Source organism: Monodon monoceros, unplaced genomic scaffold (genome assembly GCF_005190385.1).
Source record: "Monodon monoceros isolate NGI ecotype Baffin Bay Population unplaced genomic scaffold, NGI_Narwhal_1 Super_Scaffold_21, whole genome shotgun sequence".
Lineage (NCBI taxonomy): Eukaryota > Metazoa > Chordata > Mammalia > Artiodactyla > Monodontidae > Monodon > Monodon monoceros.
This window is the reverse complement of record NW_021703778.1, coordinates 150,197,670-150,221,866: the sequence shown is the minus strand read 5'-3', so window position 1 is coordinate 150,221,866 and position 24,197 is coordinate 150,197,670. Positions and strand designations below refer to the sequence as shown.

Genomic DNA, 24,197 nt, shown 5'->3' with positions numbered 1-24,197 from the left:
TCAATTTTGGGATGATTCGTTGTCTATTCAGGTATTCCACAGATGCAGGGTACATCAAGTTGATTGTGGAGCTTTAATCCGCTGCTCCTGAGGCTGCACAGAGAAATTTCCCTTTCTCTTCTTTGTTTGCACAGCTCCTGGGGTTCAGCTTTGGTTGTGGCCCCACCTCTGCGTGTAGATCGCCCTCAGGCATCTCTTCATGCCCAGACAGGAGGGGGTTAAAGCAGAGGCTGATTAGGGGGCTCTGGCTCACTCAGGCCCGGGGGAGGGAGGGGTACGGTTGTTATACTTGGAATGTGGGGCGAGCCTGCAGTGGCAGAGGCCAGTGTGACATTGCAACAGCCTGAGGCGCGCCGTGTGTTCTCCCGGGGAAGTTGTCTCTGAATCACAGGGCCCTGGCAGTGGCGTGTTGTACAGCCTCGTGGGGGGTGTGGATAGTGACCTGTGCTTGCACACAGGCTCCTTGATGGCTACAGCAGCAGCGTTAGCGTTTCATGCCTGTCTCTGGTGTCCACGCTGATAGCCACGGCTCGCACCCATCTCTGGAGCTTGTTTAGGTGGTGCTCTGCCTTCTTTTCAGAAGTCTGAGGTCTTCTACCAGCGTTCAGTAGGTGTTCTGTAGGAGTTGTTCCACATGTAGATGTATTTCTGATGTATTTGTGGGGAGGAAGGTGATCTCCACGTCTTACTCCTCCATCATCTTTGGAACATGTTTCTTTATGTCCTCATGTAACAAACATGTATTGAACACCTGTTCTGTCTCTAGTATTGTTCTAGACATATACGTGAACTTGACAGGCATGCTTGCTCCCATGGAGCTGATGTTGCACAGCAGAGGAACAGAAAATAAACAAATCACCCAATAAACAGAAATTGGAAAACGGCGAGTGGGAGGAAAAGAGTAAAATGGGTGCTACAGCAGCCCACGGGTTCAACTTGAAAGTGTATGGTCGATAAAGGCTTCTCTAAGCAGGTGAGAGGTAAGCTGAAACCAGGATGTTGAGAAGGATCCAACCATGCCAAGTCCCCGGGGGAGAATGTGCCCGGCACAGGGAATGGCACCTACAAAGGCCCTGGGACAGGCAGCAGTGTGGCTAGAGTACAGGAGGCCAGAGGAAGTCAAGAAGAGATGAGATCAGAGCTAGACCAGGCACATGAAATCACAGAAGATGTAACCCTGGAGCCTGACCTGGGAACTTGGGAACAGGGATTCTAGTCTTTCTGACCCTGTACCAGTCACTGAACCCCTTGATTTCCTCAACTTCCTAAACTGTTAAATCAGAGTGATATCTAAACTTCATGCCAGAAATTTTAGAAATTTAGTATTCTTAAAGTGCTTTATTGGTACCAAGATAACTGGGCCATCCATCAGCCAGCTTTCACTTATCTGAGTCTCAATTCCCTCAGCTATGACAGGGGAAAGCCTGAAGGGCCTAGAAGATCAAATGAGATCAAGAAAGTGAAGTACACTCTAAATCACAAAGTCAACCCAGGGGTAGAAGAGCAGAAAGAGTATGAGGGGTCTCTGGAGGATTCAGCTAGGCGTGCTTCCCCCTACTCTTCCCTGGAAGTTTTCTCCTGGAGAAATCTGCTTTGCCTTTTTGCTTTTTAATCTTTTAAAAACCTACATAACAATAAAAATGTCCCAGCCACCATTTTTAGTACTTTCTGTGCTTTTCTGGACTCAATCCTCAAAACAATCCTGTGAGGTAGGCATTCGTATTTCCCCTATTTCACAAATGAGGAAGTTGAGGCTTGGGTACTTTTCTTCTCTCTTGCAGTTTGCTTTCTTTACCCACCACATGTCCACAGAGTTAATCTGATCACCAACGAACAGGGAGGAGCATCTATTGCCAAGTAAGAACAGTACCCGAACTGATTTAAATAGTGGACCCTTAAATACATCCTGAGGGAAATTCATCCTCAGAGTGTGGGACCACAACTGTTTTGAGAATCAGTCCCTCAGCTGGGGAGTGAAGATGAAAGTTTCCTGAGATCACCTCTCAGTCATATTCTTCAGGATGAGCAGGGAAGGAGGTACCACAATTAGATACACTTGTGTTTTTATAACTAGTCATTTTAATACAGGTCTGTGAGAACATACCAGAAAATACCCTCATGAAGAAATGAAGTTTAGTATATCATGTTAAAATTTTGTTATGCTGCTTTTACATGACAACTATTTGTTTACTCAGTAAACTTTTATAAGCTTTGATCAAATTTATCAGTATTTCAAAGTATTAGCCAATGCCATAGCACCCAGGTATAAAATTTAAGGCTTCTGTAATCCAAACTTATTTGTCAAAAAATGGGTCTACTGATGGTTCTAACAAAACGAAACAATGGCCGTACTTGAAAAAGCAATTCGTGTTGAGAATATCAGAAACAGACATGTGGCGATTTTACATGTTCTAGCCTGACTGTGACACAGATAGGTGACATTTAAGCTGTGCCAAGGTCTAGGTTAGTCAATCATGAAACCCATCAACCATGTCTGAACTCCAGAGACCCAAAACGCATTGTCTTAAAAACCAACAGGAGTGTGTCCCTTATAATTCTGAGACAGCTTTCTAGCTCTCTGCCCCTGCTGACATTTTTTAATGGATAAACTTCAAAAGATTTGGCCCAGAAATGATTTCTTGTGTATTTTTCCCTTAAAAAAGAACAAAATGTTCATTCTTGCCCAACAAGCACATTTAATTTGAAGCCTCTTGGTTCTGATCAAATTTCAGGCAATTGATAAGGCATCCTGCTGGGCAATAAACCATCCAGGTCTGCAATCTGCCACCTGTCTGCCCTCTGCACAGAACCCAACCAGCTGCTTACCTAAGGGCAACACTGCTCATCTCCGCCACCCCTCTAGCTCTGGAATTACGCAGAAAAGCCATCCCCGCAAGCTCAGCCATTAGTGGCTACAGCCTTTTAGGGGAACCTATTGCTTTCTATTGTTGGCCAAATGCAAAAATGTCTAAAAGGAAGACATTTTTGTGTTTACCAGGAGAGTAAATCCTTAAAAATATGAAAATATAGCCAAGACCCTTATTGAGTACAATACTACCTAAATGGAGAATCAGGAAATAAGTGTGAAATTCAAATGCTCTAATTACTTCTCTGGGTGAAATGCCCTTTTTCTGATGCACAGAATGTGACCTTCACTGCCACATGTCCACAGAAAGTGAGGCAGACTGTTCAGGCATTCAAAAGCCTCAGACTCTCTATTTGTGTTTCCTTCCCCTGCCCCGCTTTGTTACTATTCCAGAGTGGCTATGTACTGCCTGGGGCTAGCTTGCTTGGTCTGCAGCTGCAGAAACACACAAAGCCGTTTAAATCCAATGTAAAAGGTTATGAAGAGGAAGGGAAAGTTAGTGAGGTCTGAGCAAAGAGTGAAATATAGGCTTTCACACCAAAGGCAGGCTTTAAATTGAACATGACTTTAGGAAAAATCAATTTGCCTTTTCCTTTCTTGTCATAATTTTCCCCTGCAATATGACTCTTGCCAATTACTAAAGGGTGTTTCACTGCATAAACTCTCGCACAGTGCAGCTTATCCTACAGAGTAATCACACAATGCAGCATCTGTGATGTCACAATTGGTTTCCATGGTGATGGAAAAAGGAGAAAAAAGAGGGAAAAAACCCATCACACAAGTGACATGACAGTCACTTTGGTAGCAGCGGAAATGCTGCTTGTAAAAACATCCTTAGCCCCAGGGTCTGGGAGGTATCGCTGAGACCATTGTGCAGTGAGTGACAGGGGAGATGAGGAGAATGTCAGCCATCGATGGGACAGGTGTCTGGTTCAGAAACATCATCTTACACAATCATATAACAAGCATTAAGGAGAACAGCAAAAGAATCAACAAGCAAACAAGTCACAAAAACTAAAATAAAAAAATATAAGGAAGCAGAAGCTTTCCCCTAGTCTCAGTCACACACCCTGCTTCTTCCTACCTGATCTGCCATCTCGCTGAATGTCCACATGGTACCATTCCCCATCGTTGGCTTTCTTCTGAGTGGCTTTCACTTTAATGGTGCCTGAGCCCATGTCAAGCAGTAGGTACAGGTTGCCATCGAGGAGTTCCACGGCAAAGAAGTCCACCTTGGTGTTCTTCTGGCTCCGAGCATCCTTCCTCTCTTGGGGCTTGCCGTGAGTGAAGAGGATCAGGCCGTTGGGCTCAGTGGTGCGAAAGTCAAAGGAGATAGAGCCCATGCGTTTGGTGTTCCATTTGGGCAAGCTGATGTAAGCCTCCGGGGTCTCAAAGTTGATGGGGTCCAGTGTGGCCACATTCTCACACTTGAATACAACCTCACCGTAGATTTTCATCTTGGTGTCCCCAATTCTGGCCAAGCGAGACAGCTCCAGACGGATGTCATTATTCTTATAAACAACCTGTCAAAAGCCAGACAAGTGCTACATGAATCAATCTTGCAAACAGTACCATCCATCGCTCACTGGGCACCCAGGGAAAAGGCCCAAAATGAAGCTTCAGGACACAACAGTCTGAAACAATGAGAAACATGAGATACAGCACTTGAAAAAGCATCTGCACAGACCTCTGAGGTGCCCACAAGCCCTGAATAAGCCCCTACATTTCCATTATATTCCTTTCGTCTGTTTCCTTCTGGCCAATTTTTTGCATTGTCAGAAAGTTAAACAATATAAGCTTGCAAGTAGAAATCAAAAGAGACTGAGTTGCACAGACACAAATACTTACCTACAGAGATATTTACTGAAATGTCCTCAGTAAACGACCAGAAACAACCTAAATGACCAGCAGTAACAGACTGGCCCATCTTTAAAATGGAACATTATGCAGCCCTAATAAACAAGGTAGTGCTCCCAGTTTTGACACAGATACTCTGAGTAACATTAAGTGAAATTAGTAAGGAACAGGATAGCGTGCATTATGCTATCATTGTGCAAAGAGTGTGTGTGTTGGGAAGTGTGTGCTACATGTATATATGCTTGTAAATGCATAAAACATTTTTGGAAGGAAACACAAGAAGCTATAAAATTGTCACTGGGGAGAGGATTTGTGGGATTAATATTCAGGAGTGGAGGGAGACTTACTTTTCACTCTACCCTGTTGTATTGTTTTTCTTTTTAAAGAAGATTATTGAGTGTTAAGCGTTGGAGAAGGAGATCTATATTTTTTTTTGCACAATTGCACATGTCCTCTATATACACACAGTGAGAGAATGAAACACCCTAAAACATTTTTTAAAAACCTATTATGACTTTCTAAACCCGGTATAATCCATATAAAAGCAGGGATTAAACTTGTTCCCCAAGATCAGAATTTCTAAAAGGTTTTGCTGTTATTAGAGCCGAATTTTGATGCAGTAACCTTGGATAGGTCTTGGTCCTCTGATCTCCATGCAATGTCACATCCATACTATAATAATAAACAAGCAAAAACAGAAGGTGAAGGGGCTAGCATTTGAGTATTGGTTATGCAAACCACGTTGCTAGGTCCTTCACATTGTCTTATTCAAATTCTAGATGAGGACCCCCATTTAGGTTCAAATCCCACATCCACTACTTCTAAGCTGTGTGAACTTCAAAGTTATTTAACTTACTTGGGTCTGCTTCCTCCTCTGAAAATGCAAATATAGGAGTAGACTATTTCTTAAGGATGAAATGAGTTAATACACGCAAAGCACTTAGAAGTGGCACATGGTATGGGCATAAAAATCTCAGCTATTTGGGGGTGGCTGTCGTGGCTGTTAACTCATTTTATCCCTTCCACAGAGAAGGTTGTCTTATCCTCTCCTTTTTTAATAAAGTAACAAGACTTAAGTGCTAAAGTCTTACAATCCATCTCAGTGATAAAAAGTTAATTGGATGAGTCATTCCAGTATATACTATTTAATCCCTAACATCCAACTGCAGAACTGCTTCCCTTCTCTCCAACACCAGGAGAGAAGGAAGCAGAGATATTTGCCTTTTAATATCTAACTAACAACAAAGAATTGAAAATGTCTCACCTACTAGATGACCTTCACCATGGGTGTAACCATAGTCAATAACACTGAAAATAATAACAATGCTAATATTTACTGAGCACCTACTACCAGGCACTGTGCTAAGGATCTGAAGCCTAGCATCCCGTTAGATCCTGACAACGCCCATTTGAGATACCTACCATCATTCCCCCATTTTACAGATGCAGAAACAGACATGGAGAGTAGTTAAGGAACCAGCCCATGGTCACACGGCCAGTAACTGGCAGAGCAGGACTTGAACCCAGGAGTTAGGCTCCGGAGTCCACGTGCTTTACCACTTGTGGACACTCAGAACAACAACAGTTACTACCAGCACCCGTGAAGCTCATCTTTAATAATACATAGAAAATCATGCATATTCATCTTCCAATTCAAGAGCTAAATTTCTCATCTTAGCTCTACTGGACTGACCGTGTTCAAAGGGGAAAAACTGCAAGATCCTTAGGCAAACACTCAAGTGACTAAACGAGAAAACAAACGATAAAAGGTTAATGACCGACAGCTTCTCCCCTTCTAGCTCCCACTCCCCAACATGTGAGATCTCTCTCTCATAACCAAACTTCAACTTTCTCTGAATCTGGGTTAAATGCCTATGACCAGAGCTCTTGTAAAGGTTAATTATTAATGTAGAACAATAGCTCATCCCAAAGGGACAGACTAAGGTTTGGCTTCGTTGAACTATAAGTGAAGAAAGAGCTCAAACATCCCTACAGGAGGCAGAAGGATAAAAAGAAAAAGGCCTTTTAAAAGGATGCAGCGTCCTATGAGGAGGAACTCTTCCGTGAAATGGGTATATGACCAAGACTGGGACACACAGTGAATAACTACAATGCAGATTTCTGGAGAGACAGACAAGAGAATCCGGGCCAGAAACTGCCAGACAAAGACTTCTCTCAGAAGCTATTTGAAAATGAGCTCTCTATCTACTCCACGGCCCTGAAATTACTTGTCTATTTATATGCAGTTTCCACACCTTTCCCACTGACGGTTGGGTAACCTCTTTGAGTCCCATTTTATTTATTTCCAAAGGCAGGTGACTCAATACCTATTCTAGAAACTGCTCCCTTCCCCACCCCCCAGGCAGTTATGGAGATGAAATGGGATATTATACATGGTAGAACACAGAAAATCCTCAATGGTACACAAACCTAGGAACAAGCAATAGTATACCTTGGTTTCCAGCAGTACTGGGGTACTGGTGGAAACTGACAGGGGCCTGGACTGATGCTCTTCTGAGGATCTCCTACCAATAAGAAAGGGACAGGAGGGCAGGGGTCTTGTAGCCCAGTGATACTCAGTTGAGAAATTCCATGGCTGGCATCTTCACCTTCCCCCCTACCCCCCTGCCCAGTGCAAGACCACGGCATGGCCATGAAGAAGTGTAGTAGTACTTTGGGCACAGCGTCGTGGCAAGAAACCCTGCTGGACCCCCTTACAAGGCAAATTAGTATCTGGTATAGTATTTTCCATAAATTCAGACTTTCATCTAAATGAACGCTTTCCCCCACCCCCCCGCACCCGATGACTGAACTAGGAAGAGATGTGGCAGCAAGTGACAGAAAGCAGCCTTGGCTGACAATGGCCCCAACAAGGAGCAATTAAAGACAGAGTGGTAACAGCTCCCGGCGGGAGATGACACACAACCTGGGAGGCACAGAGGCAGAGTCAAGAGAGTGACAAGCAGGTCTGACCACCCCAACCGTGGGCTTGTAAAAGCTGCTGTTTGGACTTGCAGCTCATGCTTAGAAGGCCAGACAGTGAAACAGCTGGGGACAGAGTCTCAGGGTTAAGACAGACTCTCTCGGAACAGCTACTCTTGTATGTCTCCCTAATCTTTGATACAGAGGCACACAGGAACAATACCAGGAGTAAGACAAGCCATGACAACACGAACAATACAATGAAAACAGCTACCACCTATTGAGAGCCTACTATGTACCAGACACTTAATAAAAACTCGAATGTATATCATCCAAATTAAGGAAGTGAAATAGGAAGCATTAGCATCATTTTGCAGAAAAGAAGCTCAGAGGTGATAGGTACTTGCCCAAGATCATATAGCCCCTTAAGGGCATAACCAGGACTTGAACCCAGATCTCTCTGACTGCACGGGGGCAAGGCCATCCTCCAGAGGTGGCAATTTCTAAGCTCTCCGGTAGCACGTGCCTACCCACAAAGCAGAAACCTCTTAAGTCAGGCACATAAAACACACCCAGCTCCGTGCAGAGGTGTTAAGCCCTTCATACCTGGTCTCTCCTCTCTATCGGATCCCTACTCCTCCCCACTCCAAGGCAACTTGCAGGCCTCTGTGTGAACTCAGTATTAGAACTTCTACATACTTGCTCACCTTGTAGGTTTCCCAGCCTACAGTGCCTTCCTCTGGTCTCCAGCCTCTAATGGTGCCCCTTCACCAGGATCTATATCCAAACTCATTCTAGGACCTCTCTGATGACTCTGGTTCTTACTGATGCCCACCATTTGATAAACTTAGAATTCTTACATTGCCTGCCTATGATGAAGCTGTCTGCCTTACTGGCCAAACCACTAAGCCTGATTGGAAAAGGAGAGGCTGTTCTAATCTACAAGATGTGCTTTTTCATGTTAAACTCTTCCATGGTGCTCGAGGCATATAGCAGGTCCATGAGAGTGAATCTAAGGGGGAGAGACAGTCCCAGTTCACAGGAGTATTTTTCTCCCTCTTCCATCTTATCCCAGGACACCCTGTTCTCAGCTTTCTGAGAACGTTATGTCCACAAATTCTGCTGTAAATGCCACATTCCTATGCACTTCAGCAAGGGATCCGGAAGGAATGGGGGGAGTGTGTGTGCCCCACAGTGTCCAGGTGCCCTCTTGGTACCGTTTCTCCTGTCCAGGAAGAGAAGGTTTACCACGTGGCCTTTCCTTTCTCTTGTTTTTAAAGCACCTTTAATCCTCTATGTGTCTACACATAGGGCAATTTCAATAAAAACCACCAGATCGGCTTATGGGACCATGATTTACAGGCCTGTGACATGATGTCTGAGCACCTGATCCAGGTCAGTGGAGGATATCTGAAGTCAGGACACTGGGGGGCATTCTCTGGAGTATCTAGGCCAGACGAAACAGAACGGTGGCAAAAAGCCAGTGTCAGGGGGCCTTGATGTGGAACAGTGTTGACAACAAATCCCAATAAAGCCTTTCAACTTTATACCTATGTGTGGAGCAGTTTATATACAACAAGCAAAAGACAAAGATTTGTTCCCCACCCCAACTTAATCCATCGACAATAGATAATAACAAAATGAGCTTATTCTCTTCAGCTTACAGGATGGTGCAGCTTCTCGATAAATTTTGCAGGGGGGGGGGCGCTAATCTTCTAATCATCATGTGACATTCCTACTCAGGGTAAATAAATAAGAGGCCCTGTGAAAGAATCTTGCTTCCGGGGTTGCCACAGAATCACACATCCTACTTTCTCTCCACCACTTCCCATCCATCCTTCAGGCAACTGATGACTCTGGTCGGCTGTGATTTTCTTTCCTATGAATTATCTGCTCCATTCATTTGTCACTCAAAACACTCAACCGTGTTATCTTTGAATAAGCACAGGTCTCATCTTTTAAGCAAACCTCAAACACCTTATTAGCAAACAATACACATTACAGCTTTTAAAATCTGAAACAGCACCTAGTTGCACAGGTGCTTAATAAATGCTTGTATCTTCATTAAATTCGATGTTGGGCTCAAGTGGCAGCACAGGGTAGTGGTTAAGATCACGGACTTCACAGCCACCCTAAGTGGGGTCTGAGCTCTGCTCCACCCTTTGGACAACAGTTAAGGTGCCTCAGCCTCAGGTTCTTCACCTGTAGACTACAGGTAACAAGTCTCACTTCACAGGGTTTTAAGAAATAAATGAGATAATATGATCATATGTAAAGGTACTTTAGCAGCTCCTGGCACTTCATAAGCATTCAATAAATGGTAGTTATCACGATTAATTTTGTTATTCTCTTTGAGAAGCCATAACTAGATCACCAGACAGGATAGCCTGGCATGGAGTCATTAGAATGGAAAGATTGCCTTGGAGGCTAAGTTCTAAGCCAGCTGTCAGCTCGAGAGACTAGTGACAGACTCTGGATTTAACAAATTCTGAAGTTAAAATAAGAATTAAAAATTATATAATCGCCTAACGTGGCATTTATAATATGTGAAAATGCCTAATGGTAGCTATTCTGTCTCACACACACACACCATGCACTTACACAGATTTAGGATTCATTAGCATTAACATCATTATCTATCACAGTGTTCCACTGACCAAATTCCAACAGTGAAGTTCAAGCACAGATGGGGCAGCAGATGGTCCCCCTAGCTTCCAAAGTCAGAAGAAGCTAATATTTGGCATGGCTGGAGCCACATCTACATCTCTGGTCTTTCTAACAGGGATCAGTAAACTAACTCTGCCTGATGAGCTACAGCTGACATCCAACCTGGGGCCCAGAGTCCCCACTGCTGCATAGCAGGGACACCACCCTTTTCATGCTTTATATTCTGTTCACAGTGGTCAGGATCTGCCAAAGATGAAAACTAAGCACCAGAAATAGAAAATGGGAATTGAGTTTCAGACTTGCAAGGCAGGAGCCAAAAAGTGTCTAAGTTCTAGGGCTCAAAATAAAGGCCAAAAAGACTCCAGGTAAAGTTGAAACCAGTAGTAGAAATGTTGGCAATTAATTAAATTTTAAAAAGGCTGTGTGATCCAACACTCTGTGGGTCAAACAAAACATATCTGAAAGCTGGGTCTCACCAAAGACTACCAGTTGATAGTTTCTGATCTATGGTTTAATTTGTAAGAGAGCAGTAGGCAAAGCTAAAAGGGACAGAAAGCAAGCAGGAGTAGCAGGAACGATCCAGACAAACCTGAGAACTGAAGTTGAACCAGCCAAGTCCTCAGTCCCTTCCTCATTTAAAAAAAAAAGAAAGAAAGCCATCTGTCACCTGGCCATGCAAGCAGTCCAGAGAGAGACAGCACACAAGCAAGCACTATGGACCAGCCAGTTACTCTAACCTTATAAACCCAGGGCGATGGGTGCCAGCCCAAGAGCCTCACTAATGATGCAAGTCATTATCACTTACACGCAAGACCTCAAGACTTAGACAAACGTTTATTTTGATGGATTCTTTGTGAGAAAGCAATGATCAGGTAAGTCTGTGCTCAACTACAGACAGAAACACTAAGAAGTTTAAGACTTCCAACCTTTGGCATCATGAAGGTCTCAATTTTATTCTTCTCAAGAAGAACTTTCTTAGGACTTTTATTCAGCTAAAAAGGCTGATTAAGAACATATGGCTATGTATCTTGTAGAAAAAATTTTCAGCCAATCCAATTTGTGGGGTATTTAGGATACTGTCAAGGTTCAGTCTGTCACAGGAGATAAGATGTGTCAGTTCAGGCTGCATCATCCTCACAGAGCCTGCTAAGCTTTTCCTAAATTAATGAACCACAGACTTGGCATAACCAGAACCAGGCAAAGAAATAAGACAAGAATGCGCATGTATGGGCCATAGTTCTCCAAGACTGGCCTTAACAAATACTGAAAAAGTTTCCAGATAATTCAGAGAAGTTTTCCAGGTGATCCTTTTAGCCACACCTAGATAGAAAACTCTCCCACCTCTTAGAGCCATATGGGCAAATACATTTCTCTACTCTTCCTTCCTAAATGATGGAATCCACTGTGAATTGATGTAATTCTATTCTACTCCCTTTCTCATTAAACCCAGATGAAGCCTCAGAATTCTCAAGGTAGTGCTCTATGAAGTTACCACCAGTCCCAGAGCTGGAACTCGCGGTGAATCTTATCTCCACTCTGGCTATTCTCTAACACAAAAGCCAACTTAATGTAAATTAAGAATATTAGGAGAGGGCTTCCCTGGTGGCGCAGTGGTTGAGAGTCTGCCTGCCAATGCAGGGGACATGGGTTCATGCCCTGGTACGGGAGGATCCCACATGCCGCAGAGCGGCTAGGCCCGTGAGCCATGGCCGCTGAGCCTGCGCGTCCGGAGCCTGTGCTCTGCAAGGGAAGAGACCACAACGGCGAAAGGCCCGTGTACCGCAAAAAAAAAAAAAAAAAAAAAAAAAAAGAATAATATTAGGAGACCTTCAAGATGGTGGAAGAGCAAGACGCGGAGATCACCTTCCTCCCCACAAATACAACAGAAATACATCTACACGTGGAACAACTCCTACAGAACACCTACTGAACGCTGGCAGAAGACCTCAGCCTTATCAAAAGGCAAGAAACTCCCCACGTACCTGGGTAGAGCACAAGAAAAAAGAAAAAACAGAGACAAAAGAATAGGGACATAACCTGCACCTCTGGGAGGGAGCTGTGAAGGAGGAAAGGTTTCCCAACACTAGCAAGCCCTTCACTGGTGGAGATAGGGGGTGGCAGGGGGTAAGATTCAGAGCCACAGAGGAGAGCGCAGCCACAGGGGTGCGGAGGGCAAAGCGGAGAGATTCCCACACAGAGGATCGGTGCCAACCTGCACTCACCAGCCCGAGAGGCTTGTCTGCTCACCCACTGGGGCAGGCAGGGGCTGGGAGCTGAGGCTTGGGCTTCGGAGGTCAGATCCCAGGGAAAGGACTGGGGTTGGCTGCATGAAGAGAGCCTGAAGGGGGCTAGTGCGCCACAGCTAGCCAGGAATGAGTCCAGGAAAAGGTCTGGATCTGCCTAAGATGCAAGAGACAATTGTTTCAGAGTGCACCAGGAGAGGGGATTCAGAGCGCTGCCAAAAAGAGTTCCAGAGATAGGCGCGAGCCACGGCTATCAGCACAGACCCCAGAGACAGGCATGGGACGCTAAGGTTGCTGCTGCAGCCACCAAGAAGCCTGTGTGCGAGCACAGGTCACTATCCAAACCGTCCCTCCCAGGATCCTGTGTAGCCCGCCACTGCCAGGGTCCCATGATCCAGGGACAACTTCCCCGGGAGAATGCACAGCGTGCCTCAGGCTGGTGCAACGTCATGCCGGCCTCTGCCGCCACAGGCCCGCCCCACACTCCGTGCCCCTCCCTCCCCCCCGGCCTAAGTGAGCCAGAGCGCCCGAATCAGCTGCTCCTTTAACCCCGTCCTGTCTGAGCAAAGAACAGATGCCCTCAGGTGACCTGCACGCAGAGGCGGAGCCAAATCCAAAGCTGAGCCCCTGGGAGCTGTGAGAACAAAGAAGAGAAAGGGAAATCTCTCCCAGCAGCCTCAGAAGCAGCGGATTAAAACTCCACAATCAACCTGATGTACCCTGCATCTGTGGACTACATGAATAGACAACGACTCATCCCAAATTGAGGAGGTAGACTTTGGGAGCAATGATATATATTTTCTTTTTCCTTTTTCTCTTTTTCCGTGTAGCTGACAGGGCCTTGGTGCTCCGGCCAGGTGTCAGTCCTGTGGCTCTAAGTTGGGAAGCTCAGTTCAGGACATAGGTCAACCAGAGACCTCCCGGCTCCATGTCATATCAAATGGCGAAAGTTCTCCCACACATCTCCATCTCAATGCTAAGACCAGCTCCACTCAATGACCAGCAAGCTACAGTGCTGGACACTCTATGCCAAACAACTAACAAGACAGGAACACAACTCCACCCATTAGCAGAGAAGCTGCCTAAAATCATAATAAGGTCACAGACACCCCAAAACACACCACTTCCCTAACATGGGAAAGGAAAGAGTCCATCAAGTCCAGGAAGCACAGAGAGTCCCATACAGGATAAATCCAAGGGGAAACGCGCCAAGACACAAATTAATCAAACTATCAAAAATTTAATACAAAGAAAAAATTTTAAAAGCAGCAAGGGAAAAACAACAAATAACATACAAGGGAATCCCCATAAGGTTAACAGCTGATCTTTCAGCAGAATATCTGCAAGCCAGAATGGAGTGGCAGGACATATTTAAAGTGATGAAGGAGAAGAACCTACAACCAAGATTACTCTACCCAGCAAGGATCTCATCCAGATTCCACGGAGAAATGAAAACCTTTACAGACAAGCAAAAGCTAAGAGAATTCAGCACCACCAAACCAGCTTTACAACAAATGCTAAAGGAACTTCTCTATGCAGGAAACACAAGAGAAGGAAAAGACCTACAATAACAAACCCAAAACAATTAAGAAAATGCTAACAGGAACATACATATCGATAATTACCTTAAATGTAAATGGATTAAATGCTCCAACCAAAAGACACAGACTGGCTGAATGGATACAAAAACAAGACCCATATATATGCTGTGTACAAGAGATGCACTTCAGACCTAGGGACACATACAGACTGAAAGTGAGGGGATGGAAAAAGATATCCCGTGCAAATGGAAATCAAAAGAAAGCTGGAGTAGCAATACTCATATCAGACAAAATAGACTTTAAAATAAAGACTATTACAAGAGACAAAGAAGGCCGCTACATAATGATCAAGGGATCAATCCAAGAGGAAGATATAACAATTGTAAATATTTATGCACCCAACATAGGAGCACGTCAATACATAAGGCAGATGATAACAGCCAGTCATAAAAGTGGAAACCGACAGTAACACAATCATAGTAGGGGACTTTAACACCCCTTTTCACCAATGGACAGATCATCCAAAATGAAAATAAATAAGGAAACAGAAGCTTTAAATAATACATTAAAGATGGACTTAATTGATATTTATAGGACAGTCCTTCCAAAAACAACAGAATACATTTTCTTCTCAAGTGCTCATGGAACATTCTCCAGGATAGATCTCATCTTGGGTCACAAATCAAGCCTTGGTAAATTTAAGAAAATTGAAATCCTATCAAGTATCTTTTCCAGTCACAATGTTATGAGACTACATATCAATTACAGGAAAAAGAAACTGTAAAGAATACAAACACATGGGAGCTAAACAATACGCTACTAAATAACCAAGAGCTCACTGAAGAAATCAAAGAGGAAATAAAAAAATACCTAGAAACAAATGACAATGAAAACACGATGAGCCAAAACCTATGGGATGCAGCAAAAGCAGTTCTAAGAGGGAAGTTTATAGCAATACAATCCTATCTCAAGAAACAGGAAACATCTCAAATATACAACCTAACTTGACACTTAAAGCAATTAGCGAAAGGAGAACAAAAAAAACCCCAAAATTAGCAGAAGTAAAGAAATCAAAAAGATCAGATCAGAAATAAGTGAAAAAGAAATGAAGGAAACAATAGCAAAGATCAAGAAAACTAAAAGCTGGTTCTTTGAGAAGATAAACAAAATTGACAAACCATTAGCCAGACGCATCAAGAAAAAAAGGGAGAAGATTCCAATGAACAGAATTAGAAATGAAAAAGGAGAAGTAACAACTGACACTGCAGAAATACAAAGCATCATGAGAGATTACTACAAACAACTATATGCCAATAAAATGGACAACATGGAAGAAATGGACAAATTCTTAGAAAAGCACAACCTTCAGAGACTGAACCAGAAAGAAACAGAAAATATAAATAGACCAATCACAAGCACTGAAATTGAACCTGTGATTAACAATCTTCCAACAAACAAAAGCCCAGGACCAGATGGCTTCACAGGCAAATTCTATCGAACATTTAGAGAAGAGCTAACACCTATCCTTCTAAAACTTCCAAGATACAGCAGATGGAGGAACACTCCCAAACTCATTCTATGAGGCCACCATCACCCTGATACCAAAACCAGACAAAGATGTCACAAAGAAAGAAAACTACAGGCCAATATCACAGATGAACATAGATGCAAAAATCCTCAACAAAATACTAGCAGACAGAATCCAACAGCACATTAAAAGGATCATACACCATGATCAATAGGGGTTTATTCCAGGAATGCAAGGATTCTTCAATATACGCAAATCAATCAACGTGATACACCATATTAACAAACTGGAGGAGAAAAACCATATGATCATCTCAACAGATGCAGAAAAAGCTTCTGACAAAATTCAGCACCCATTTATGATAAAAACCCTCCAGAATGTAGGCATAGAGGGAACTTAGCTCAACATAATAAAAGCCATATATGACAAACCCACAACCAGCACCGCTCTCAATGGTGAAAAACTGAAACAATTTCCACTAAGATTAGGAATAAGAGAAGGTTGCCAACTCTCACCACTATTATTCCACATACTTTTGGAAGTTTTAGCCACAGTAATCAGAGAAGAAAAGGAAATAAAAGGAATCCAAATTGGAAAAGAAGAAGTAAAGCTGTCACTGTTTGCAGATGACATGATACTATACAAAGAGAACCCTAAAGACGCCACCAGAAAACTACTAGAGCTAATCAATGAATCTGGTAAAGTAGCAGGATACAAAATTAATGCACAGAAATCTCCTGCATTCCTATACACTTATGATGAAAAATATGAAAGAGAAATTAAGGAAACACTCCCCTTTACCACTGCAACAAAAAGAATAAAATACCTAGGAATAAACCTACCTAAGGAGAAAAAAGACCTGTATGCAGAAAACTAAGACACTGATGAAATAAATGAAAGTTGATACAAACAGATGGAGAGATATACCATGTTCTTGGATTGGAAGAATCAACATTGTGAAAATGACTATACTACCCAAAACAATCTACAGATTCAATACAATCCGTATCAAACTAGCAATGGGATTTTTCACAGAACTAGAACAAAAATTTCACAATTTGTATGGAAACACAAAACACCCTGAATAGCCAAAGCAACCCTGAGAAAGAAAAACGTAGCTGGAGGAAACAGACTCCCAGACTTCAGACTACACTACAAAGCTACAGTAATCAAGACAGTATGGTACTGGCACAAAAACAGAAAGATAGATCAATGGAACAGGATAGAAAACCCAGAGATAAACCCACACACATATGGTCACCTTATTTTTGATAAAGGAGGCAAGAATACACAGTGGAGAAAAGACAGTCTCTTCAGTAAGTGGTGCTGGGAAAACTGGACAGCTACATGTAAAAGAATGAAATTAGAACACCCCCTAACACCACACACAAAAATAAACTCAAAATGGACTGGAGACCTAAATGTAAGGACAGACACTATAAAATTCTTAGAGGAAATCAGAGGCAGAACACTGTATGACATAAATCACAGCAAGATCCTTTTTGACCCACCTCCTAGAGAAATGGAAATAAAAGCAAAAATAAACAAATGGGACATAATGAAACATAAAAGCTTTTGCACAGCAAAGGAAACCATAAACAAGACGAAAAGACAACCCTCAGAATGGGAGAAAATATTTGCAAATGAAGCAACTGACAAAGGATTAATTTCCAAAATTTACAAGCAGCTCATGCAGCTCAATTTCAAAAAAACAAACAACCCAATCCAAAAATGGGCAGAAGACCTAAATAGACATTTCTCCAAAGAAGATATACAGATTGCCAACAAACACATGAAAGAATGCTCAACATCACTAATCATTAGAGAAATGCACATCAAAACTACAGTGAGGTATCACCTATACCGGTCAGAATGGCTATCATCAAAAAATCTACAAACAACAAATGCTGGAGAGGGTGTGGAGAAAAGGAGACCCTCTTGCACTGTTGGTGGGAATGTAAATTGATACAGCCACTATGGAAAACAGTATGGAGGTTCCCCTAAAAACTAAAAATAGAACTACCATATGACTCAGCAATCCCATTACTGGGCATATACCCTGGAAAAAAAAACATAATTTAAAAAGAGTCATGTACCACAATGTTCATTGCAGCTCTATTTACAATAGCCAGGACATGGAAGCAACTTAAGTGTCCACTGACAGATGAATGGATAAAGAAGATGTGGCACATATATACAATGGAATATTACTCAGCCATAAAAGGAAACGAAATTGAGTTATTTGTAGTGAGGTGGATGGATCTAAAGTCTGTTACGAAGAGTGAAGTAAATCAGAAAGAGAAAAACAAATACCATATGCTAACATATATATATGTGGAATCTAAAAAAAAAATGGTTATGAAGAGCCTAGGGTCAGGACAGGAATAAAGACACAGATGTAGAGAATGGACTTGAGGACACAGGGAGAGGGAAGGGTAAGCTGGGACAAAGTAAGAGAGTAGCATGGAGATATATACACTACCAAATGTAAAACAGATAGCTAGTGGGAAGCAGCCGCATAGCACAGGGAGATCAGCTCGGTGCTTTGTGACCACCTAGAGGGGTGGGATAGGGAGGGTGGGAGGGAGGGAGATGCAAGAGGGAAGAGATATGGGAACATATGTATATGTATAGCTGATTCACTTTGTTATAAAGCAGAAACTAACACACCATTGTAAAGCAATTATACTCCGATAAAGATGTTAAAAAAAGAATATTAATTAAGCTAACTTAATGTAAGCTAAAAACACTGGAAACAAACAAAACAAAATCCATGTTACTGTGCCAAATAACTTTAGCTCTAGACCATGGAGGACACAAAGTAACATGAGATATAATCTCTGGTACCAACATGCTTAGAAATGTTGGAGGATGTTTTATAATTTATATCAGAATTGGAGCAAGATATCTGTCACTGCAGTTAATGAACATGCAAGGACCTATAATCAGAAACTTGACCCAGACTGTATTTCTCTTCCCTCTGCTTTCTAGGAATGGCACTGTTATGGTCTTCTAGACTTTATAAACAAAGAGCCTGTGTGTTTCTGATGGCATAACCAATGCATCTCCAGTGTCTGGCACACAGTTGAGGCTCAACAAATATACACTCTAAATTCTTGTATTTTCTTAAGTACTACACTGACCTATCCAGTGAATACCTACATTTCCTTCTGTATTAGAATATTTGATGAGGGCACCAACCTGACTACAGTGAAAGTTGCATGCCACAAAGCAGAGGAACTAAGATCAGATGAGTAGGTGGTACCTGATTATGAAAAGCTCTAAAAATATAGTCATTATGCAATTGGGAAAAAAGGAACCATTAGAGTAGGCAGGAAGCCTTTAGTGGTTTCATTAGAAAGATGACAAAATTTAAAAGGTGCCTTCCTGAATCACTAGGAATCTACTGTTTTTTTGTTTGTTTGTTTTTTGCGGTACACGGGCCTCTCACTGTTGTGGCCTCTCCTGTTGCAGAGCACAGGCTCCGGACGCGCAGGCTCAGCGGCCATGGCTCACGGGCCCAGCCGCTCCGCGGCATGTGGGATCTTCCCGGGCCGGGGCACAAACCCGTGTCCCCTGCATCAGTAGGCGGACTCTCAACCACTGCGCCACCAGGGAAGCCCTACTGTTATTTTTATTCTGAGGACTAGACGTGACTCTAATCACCTTATTTTTTCCCTGAGGATTACATGCCCTCCCCTGCTTAGAACCCTTCAATGGTTTTCTACCAACTTCAGAATCAAATGCAAACTTTGAAGCATTATATAGAAGTCCTCCTGACCTAGCCCCCTCCTCATCATCACCAGCCTTGCTAAAGTTCTGCAGTTCTTCCAATAAACCACTGCCACCACTCGCCGCACCCCAGGATAAACCTCACTTGGATTCTCTATCTGCATAACTACTGCTCACCATGAGAGGCATAGTTGAGGTATCACCTACTTTGGAAGCCTTTCCCAACATTCTTGCCCATTTCACTCCCACTCACAGCTAATTTCCTTCCCTCTGCTCCCAAAGCTCCATATTCCAACTGCTATCAGAATTTATCACGTTGTGCTGTAATTGTCTGTCTCCCATGGTCTATCCCAGTGCCTGGCACAAAATCAGTATATGTTTTTAGGAGGATGTGGAAGAATGGAGAGGAGGAAGGGCAAGGAAGATCACAAAGTCTACATCCTGATGCCTCTATGTCAAGGAGGACTGAAATGCAGAAAGAAGCCTCTACATTCATTCTGCTTAACAGTGATGAGACAAGAATGTAGAAAGCTCAAGTATCACAGTTAAGAAGAATCTGATAGAACCATTGAATAGTTGTTTTCCCTAGTGTGCATGCTTAAGAAGTGTGTTTACGTCTTAAGCCTATAAATATGGAAAGTTCTGCACCCTAGAGTGGCAGCTGTCAATAGCCTGTGTGTCTTGGCAAAACACTAACAGAAGCAGCAGTGAAAAAACCCAATCAGGAATTCTAGCAGGGTACTCTGGCAGAAGCAGCAGTGAAAAAACCCAATCACGAATTCTAGCAGGGTACTCTGGGAGACTGCCTGACCAAGCTCAGCACCAGCACTGCCTCCCACTCTTGTAGCAGCTAGGAGACTACTGTACACTTCTTTACGACCATGTAGCCTGGACTGTCATAGAAAACATATTTTGAAACAATACTTCAGAGCCTTTTATCCCCTGCACCCAGAGTCAAAAAACCAAGAATGAATCCCCAACAATGAAGTCTTTGGCCATGGCTAGCAACTTCTGGCCGCCACCAACTACCCTGCAAGAATATAGATTACAAGAGTAATGCCAAACAGCTTTTGAAGAAAAATTGTATGAAAAGCCCAAAGGCAAAAGAGCAAGGGAGAACTACTATAAAAGGACTCAATGAAACAGAACCTTCAAGATGTCTAACATAGTTGGCTGGAAACTACAGTAGCATACCAGGAAAGCCAAGTATTCCATGCAGCCCAGAAAAATGAAAGCAGTGAGTTCAGAACCATGGCCAGGGACAGACTACACCAAGAGGTGCTGACCAATGCACAAGCTCCAGGAGGACTATCTAAGGCTAACAGGGCAAGTTCACATAGGGGCTTTGCAGTTCACCCTCTTACAGTGTGAAGCCCATTCATTCATATAAACTACATGTGGACCAGAGATGTATGGCCTCCTGATGGTCACCCAACTTTCTAAGAAGGGGATCTGCCTGTCAGAAGCAATTATCAACTATTTCTTGCCTAGCCTGCTAAGCAGCTCTGCTTCCAGCCTAATAAAGGCTCTAATCAGATGGCTTTTCAAAGTGATCCAAAAAGCCCCTCTGCAACCAGCAGAAGAGGTGAGGAAAGTATAGGAAGAATATGCCAGGCTGGCGGGTACCTGATAACATAATCATTTCCAACCTTGTGCAAAAGACAGCAAAAAGAGTTGGGTTCAAAGTGACAATAATATAGACAGAAATGCTAGGACTCAAATTAATTTTTTCTAAACAGGTTCCTTTACACCCTTGGTTAATTTCAAAATAAAGAGTCGTGCAACAAACAAGGCCAACCTCCATATAGGGGCTCCCTTTCAAGGTGATGGCCCTTAGCCCCAGTACCTACACTTGTGACTTCACCTTTAGTAAATCTGCAGAGACCTATATAGCCACGAGATGTCCCTTATACCACGTAAAACCAACCCGAGATGAATTTCACTACCAGTTACACAAATCATATTTAAAGAAAAGCTTTTCTAAGTCTTGGATCTTAGGTGTCAGCTATAACTCCTATTACAACTCACTCCTTCTCCTTATTTATATTTTGTTCATTTCTACAGTATTTTGATAGTCTTTTATGATGAAATATTAAATTACAGGTAGAGAACAGGAAACTATTATGAATTAAAATTTAGAGGTAGAAATGATAGAGAAATAGAGAGGAGTATTGCAGGAAAGGGATATAAGGTATCTAAAGAGATCCAAAGTTCATTATCACTTTTAGGAATCAAATAAGTTTCAATATAACTGGAGAAACCCACAAGCTAAGCTTAAATTCAGTCTCCATATATTGGAATGTTAGATTCAATGAAATTAGGTGTGGCAAATAATTTTAATTTCACATATCAAGTTTGATCAATTAAGAGTGACTGCCTAGGACACAAAATAGGAAAGATTGGTCACAGCACAATAATGAGAAACATCTAATATGGTTATGAAAATGCGGCATGGTGGCTCCCATGATATGCATTTGCAGAACCTGAGTTAACCCACAGCTCTAAGCCTCCCGGACTTGGGATGACCGTGGGTGATGGCAGCAATGATGATGGTAGTAGTAGAAGTAGCAAAAGTAGCAACAGCTAACCCTAATGGAAGGCCTTCCATGGGCCAGGTATTGTTCTTAGTATTTTACATAAAATAATTTAATCCTCATATGGCAAATATCCAAATCAAGATATAAACCCAAACCAAGATATGACACTTTTTTTTTTTTTGCAGTACGCAGGCCTCTCACTGTTGTGGCCTCTCCCGTTGCGGAGCACAGGCTCCGGATGCGCAGGCTCAGCAGCCATGGCTCACGGGCCCAGCCGCTCCGCGGCATGTGGGATCTTACCGGACCAGGGCACGAACCCGTGTCCCCTGCATCGGCAGGCAGACTCTCAACCACTGCGCCACCAGGGAAGCCCTGACACTACTTTTGAGAGTAAAAGAGAGCACTTAATAATTCACCTGGACAACAGGTAACCCAGAACTTTCCAAGACTGAGTTGGATGGTCACCCTATTTGATCCTCACAACAACCTGAGGCATGAGAGGCAGCGTAACTAAGGTACTGGCCTGCAAGCCTTGTAGCTGCCCAGCTTCCAGACTGAAGAAAGAACCCAGAGACAGCTACAGAGACATCAACAGTTTATTGGATGGGGATCTTACATGTCTGCAGCAAAAGGGCCTGGAGCGACACCCCACTGTGTCGAGCAGACAGGAGGCAGGACATGGCAGCCATATTCCCTACTCAGGGGAGGAGGCGGCTACCACTTATAGGGGGAAATGACGTCAGGTTGGTTCATCAGTTACCAGGGAAACCAGGGCTGGGGCAGGGGGAAAGCACTTACTGATTAAGCCCTATAATTAAGAGGACTGGATGGTCATGTGAGTGAAGCAGGGACTGGTCAGGAAGATATACAAGGAGCAAGAGAGCAGCCGTCTTGAGTGGCCTGACTACACATTTCATCCCTACGTACCCTGAACAACCCTTACAATCTTGGTCCACTCCTCTTCTGCGACACGCCTGGGGTCATTTAGAGGTGCACTGCAACCGGATACCACAAGTGCAACACAGACAGCAGCTAAAGAGTAAGCCAGGTGCTTATTGGGTCAATTTTTCATGAAAGTCCAGAGGAGGACAACAACGGCATCTCACTGTAGACCCAGCAATCAGACTCATTTCGCAGTGAGGCCGCCATTCTAGGCCAGTCTGCAAACAGATCTCCCTCTGCTCAGACTAGGGGTGAAATGTAAGATGTTTAACAGGCACGATACGGGGGAGATCATTACCATCAGGCAAAATACAAGCAGAGCAGCATCCTGAGATACCACCCTTAGTCCTCAGTCCCCACAGCTGAGGCCAAATACTGGAAAGGCGGTTTAACAACAGACCACAGGGTTAATATAATGGTGCCTTTCTCCAGCAGGGGGCCTGGATTAATTACCTTAGTCGTCTTAAGTGGGGCAGGTAGAAGACAGGTGAAATCTAAGTTCTTTTCTAATCCTGTTCCCCACGGGGTGGTACACCCAAACAGCCGAGGACTTACCACCAGTCCCAGGGCCTTTTTATAATGTGTCCCCCGGGTAGATCCTGTGACGAGGGCAAGTGAGTTACTGTCCTGACCCACAGCCGGCCGAGGTCCTTTGCGGTTAACGTTTGTACTCGGATGGTGTTGCCTAGTTGCCTCTGGGTTAACGCGGCGTAGGCACTGGGACCATCACTCTTGGGATATTCAGTTATAGTTCATAGGACTCGAGTCAGCCTCCTGGTCCTCGTGTTGAGAGAGCGGTTTCCCGTCTCAGCTGTCGTTCAAGTAGCCTGTTCATGCTTCCAATTAGCCGGGCAGCAGCGGGGCTGCAGGGCAGGTGGGAATGCCAGCGTATGTCATTTTTATCGGCCCACTCCTGAACTTCATGGCTGGTAAAGTGGGTCCCTGGGTCACCGTCCAATGTCCATGGGGGTCCTTACATCACGCACAGCTGTTCTAGACCCCGAATGGTGATTTTTGGCGTTGCTCGAGGCCTCGGGGAGGCCTTTTGTAAGGTCTCCCACCTGTTGTAACGCTGTGTAGATGCATACGGCTGCTGCTCCATCACACTATATGGTTGCTCTGCCCGCTTCCGTAGCTGGGATCAGGAGCCCAAAGACACTCTCACTAGTTTGCCGTTGCCACGGGCCCCAAGCAAACCCTTCCGGGTAACTGGCCACGTCCAAGTCACAAGTCTGTCCCTGAGTTAATATCCCTAAAGCCTGTGTCTGTAACTGTTTAGGGGTGGAGGGTCAGAGAACACCCAAGTATCTGATAGATAATCCAGGTCCTTGCGTTTTTTTCTGTATTCACCAGGGATCCCCG

General features: G+C 43.6%; 1 protein-coding gene across 19 annotated transcripts in view; it reads right to left on the bottom strand.

Annotated features, from left to right (window-relative positions):
• The window catches only part of NRXN3 (neurexin 3), a 1,692,180-nt gene that overhangs the window by 1,138,610 nt on the left and 529,373 nt on the right, over positions 1-24,197 (bottom strand). For all 19 annotated transcript variants that reach the window (XR_003795953.1, XR_003795956.1, XR_003795954.1 and 16 more), the window contains one exon: positions 3,951-4,389. Coding sequence is in view for 15 of the 19 variants with exons in the window: in XM_029238319.1 (XP_029094152.1) it covers positions 3,951-4,389 (439 nt within the window). In the remaining 4 variants the exon portion in view is untranslated. The remainder of the gene's footprint in view (positions 1-3,950; positions 4,390-24,197) is intronic.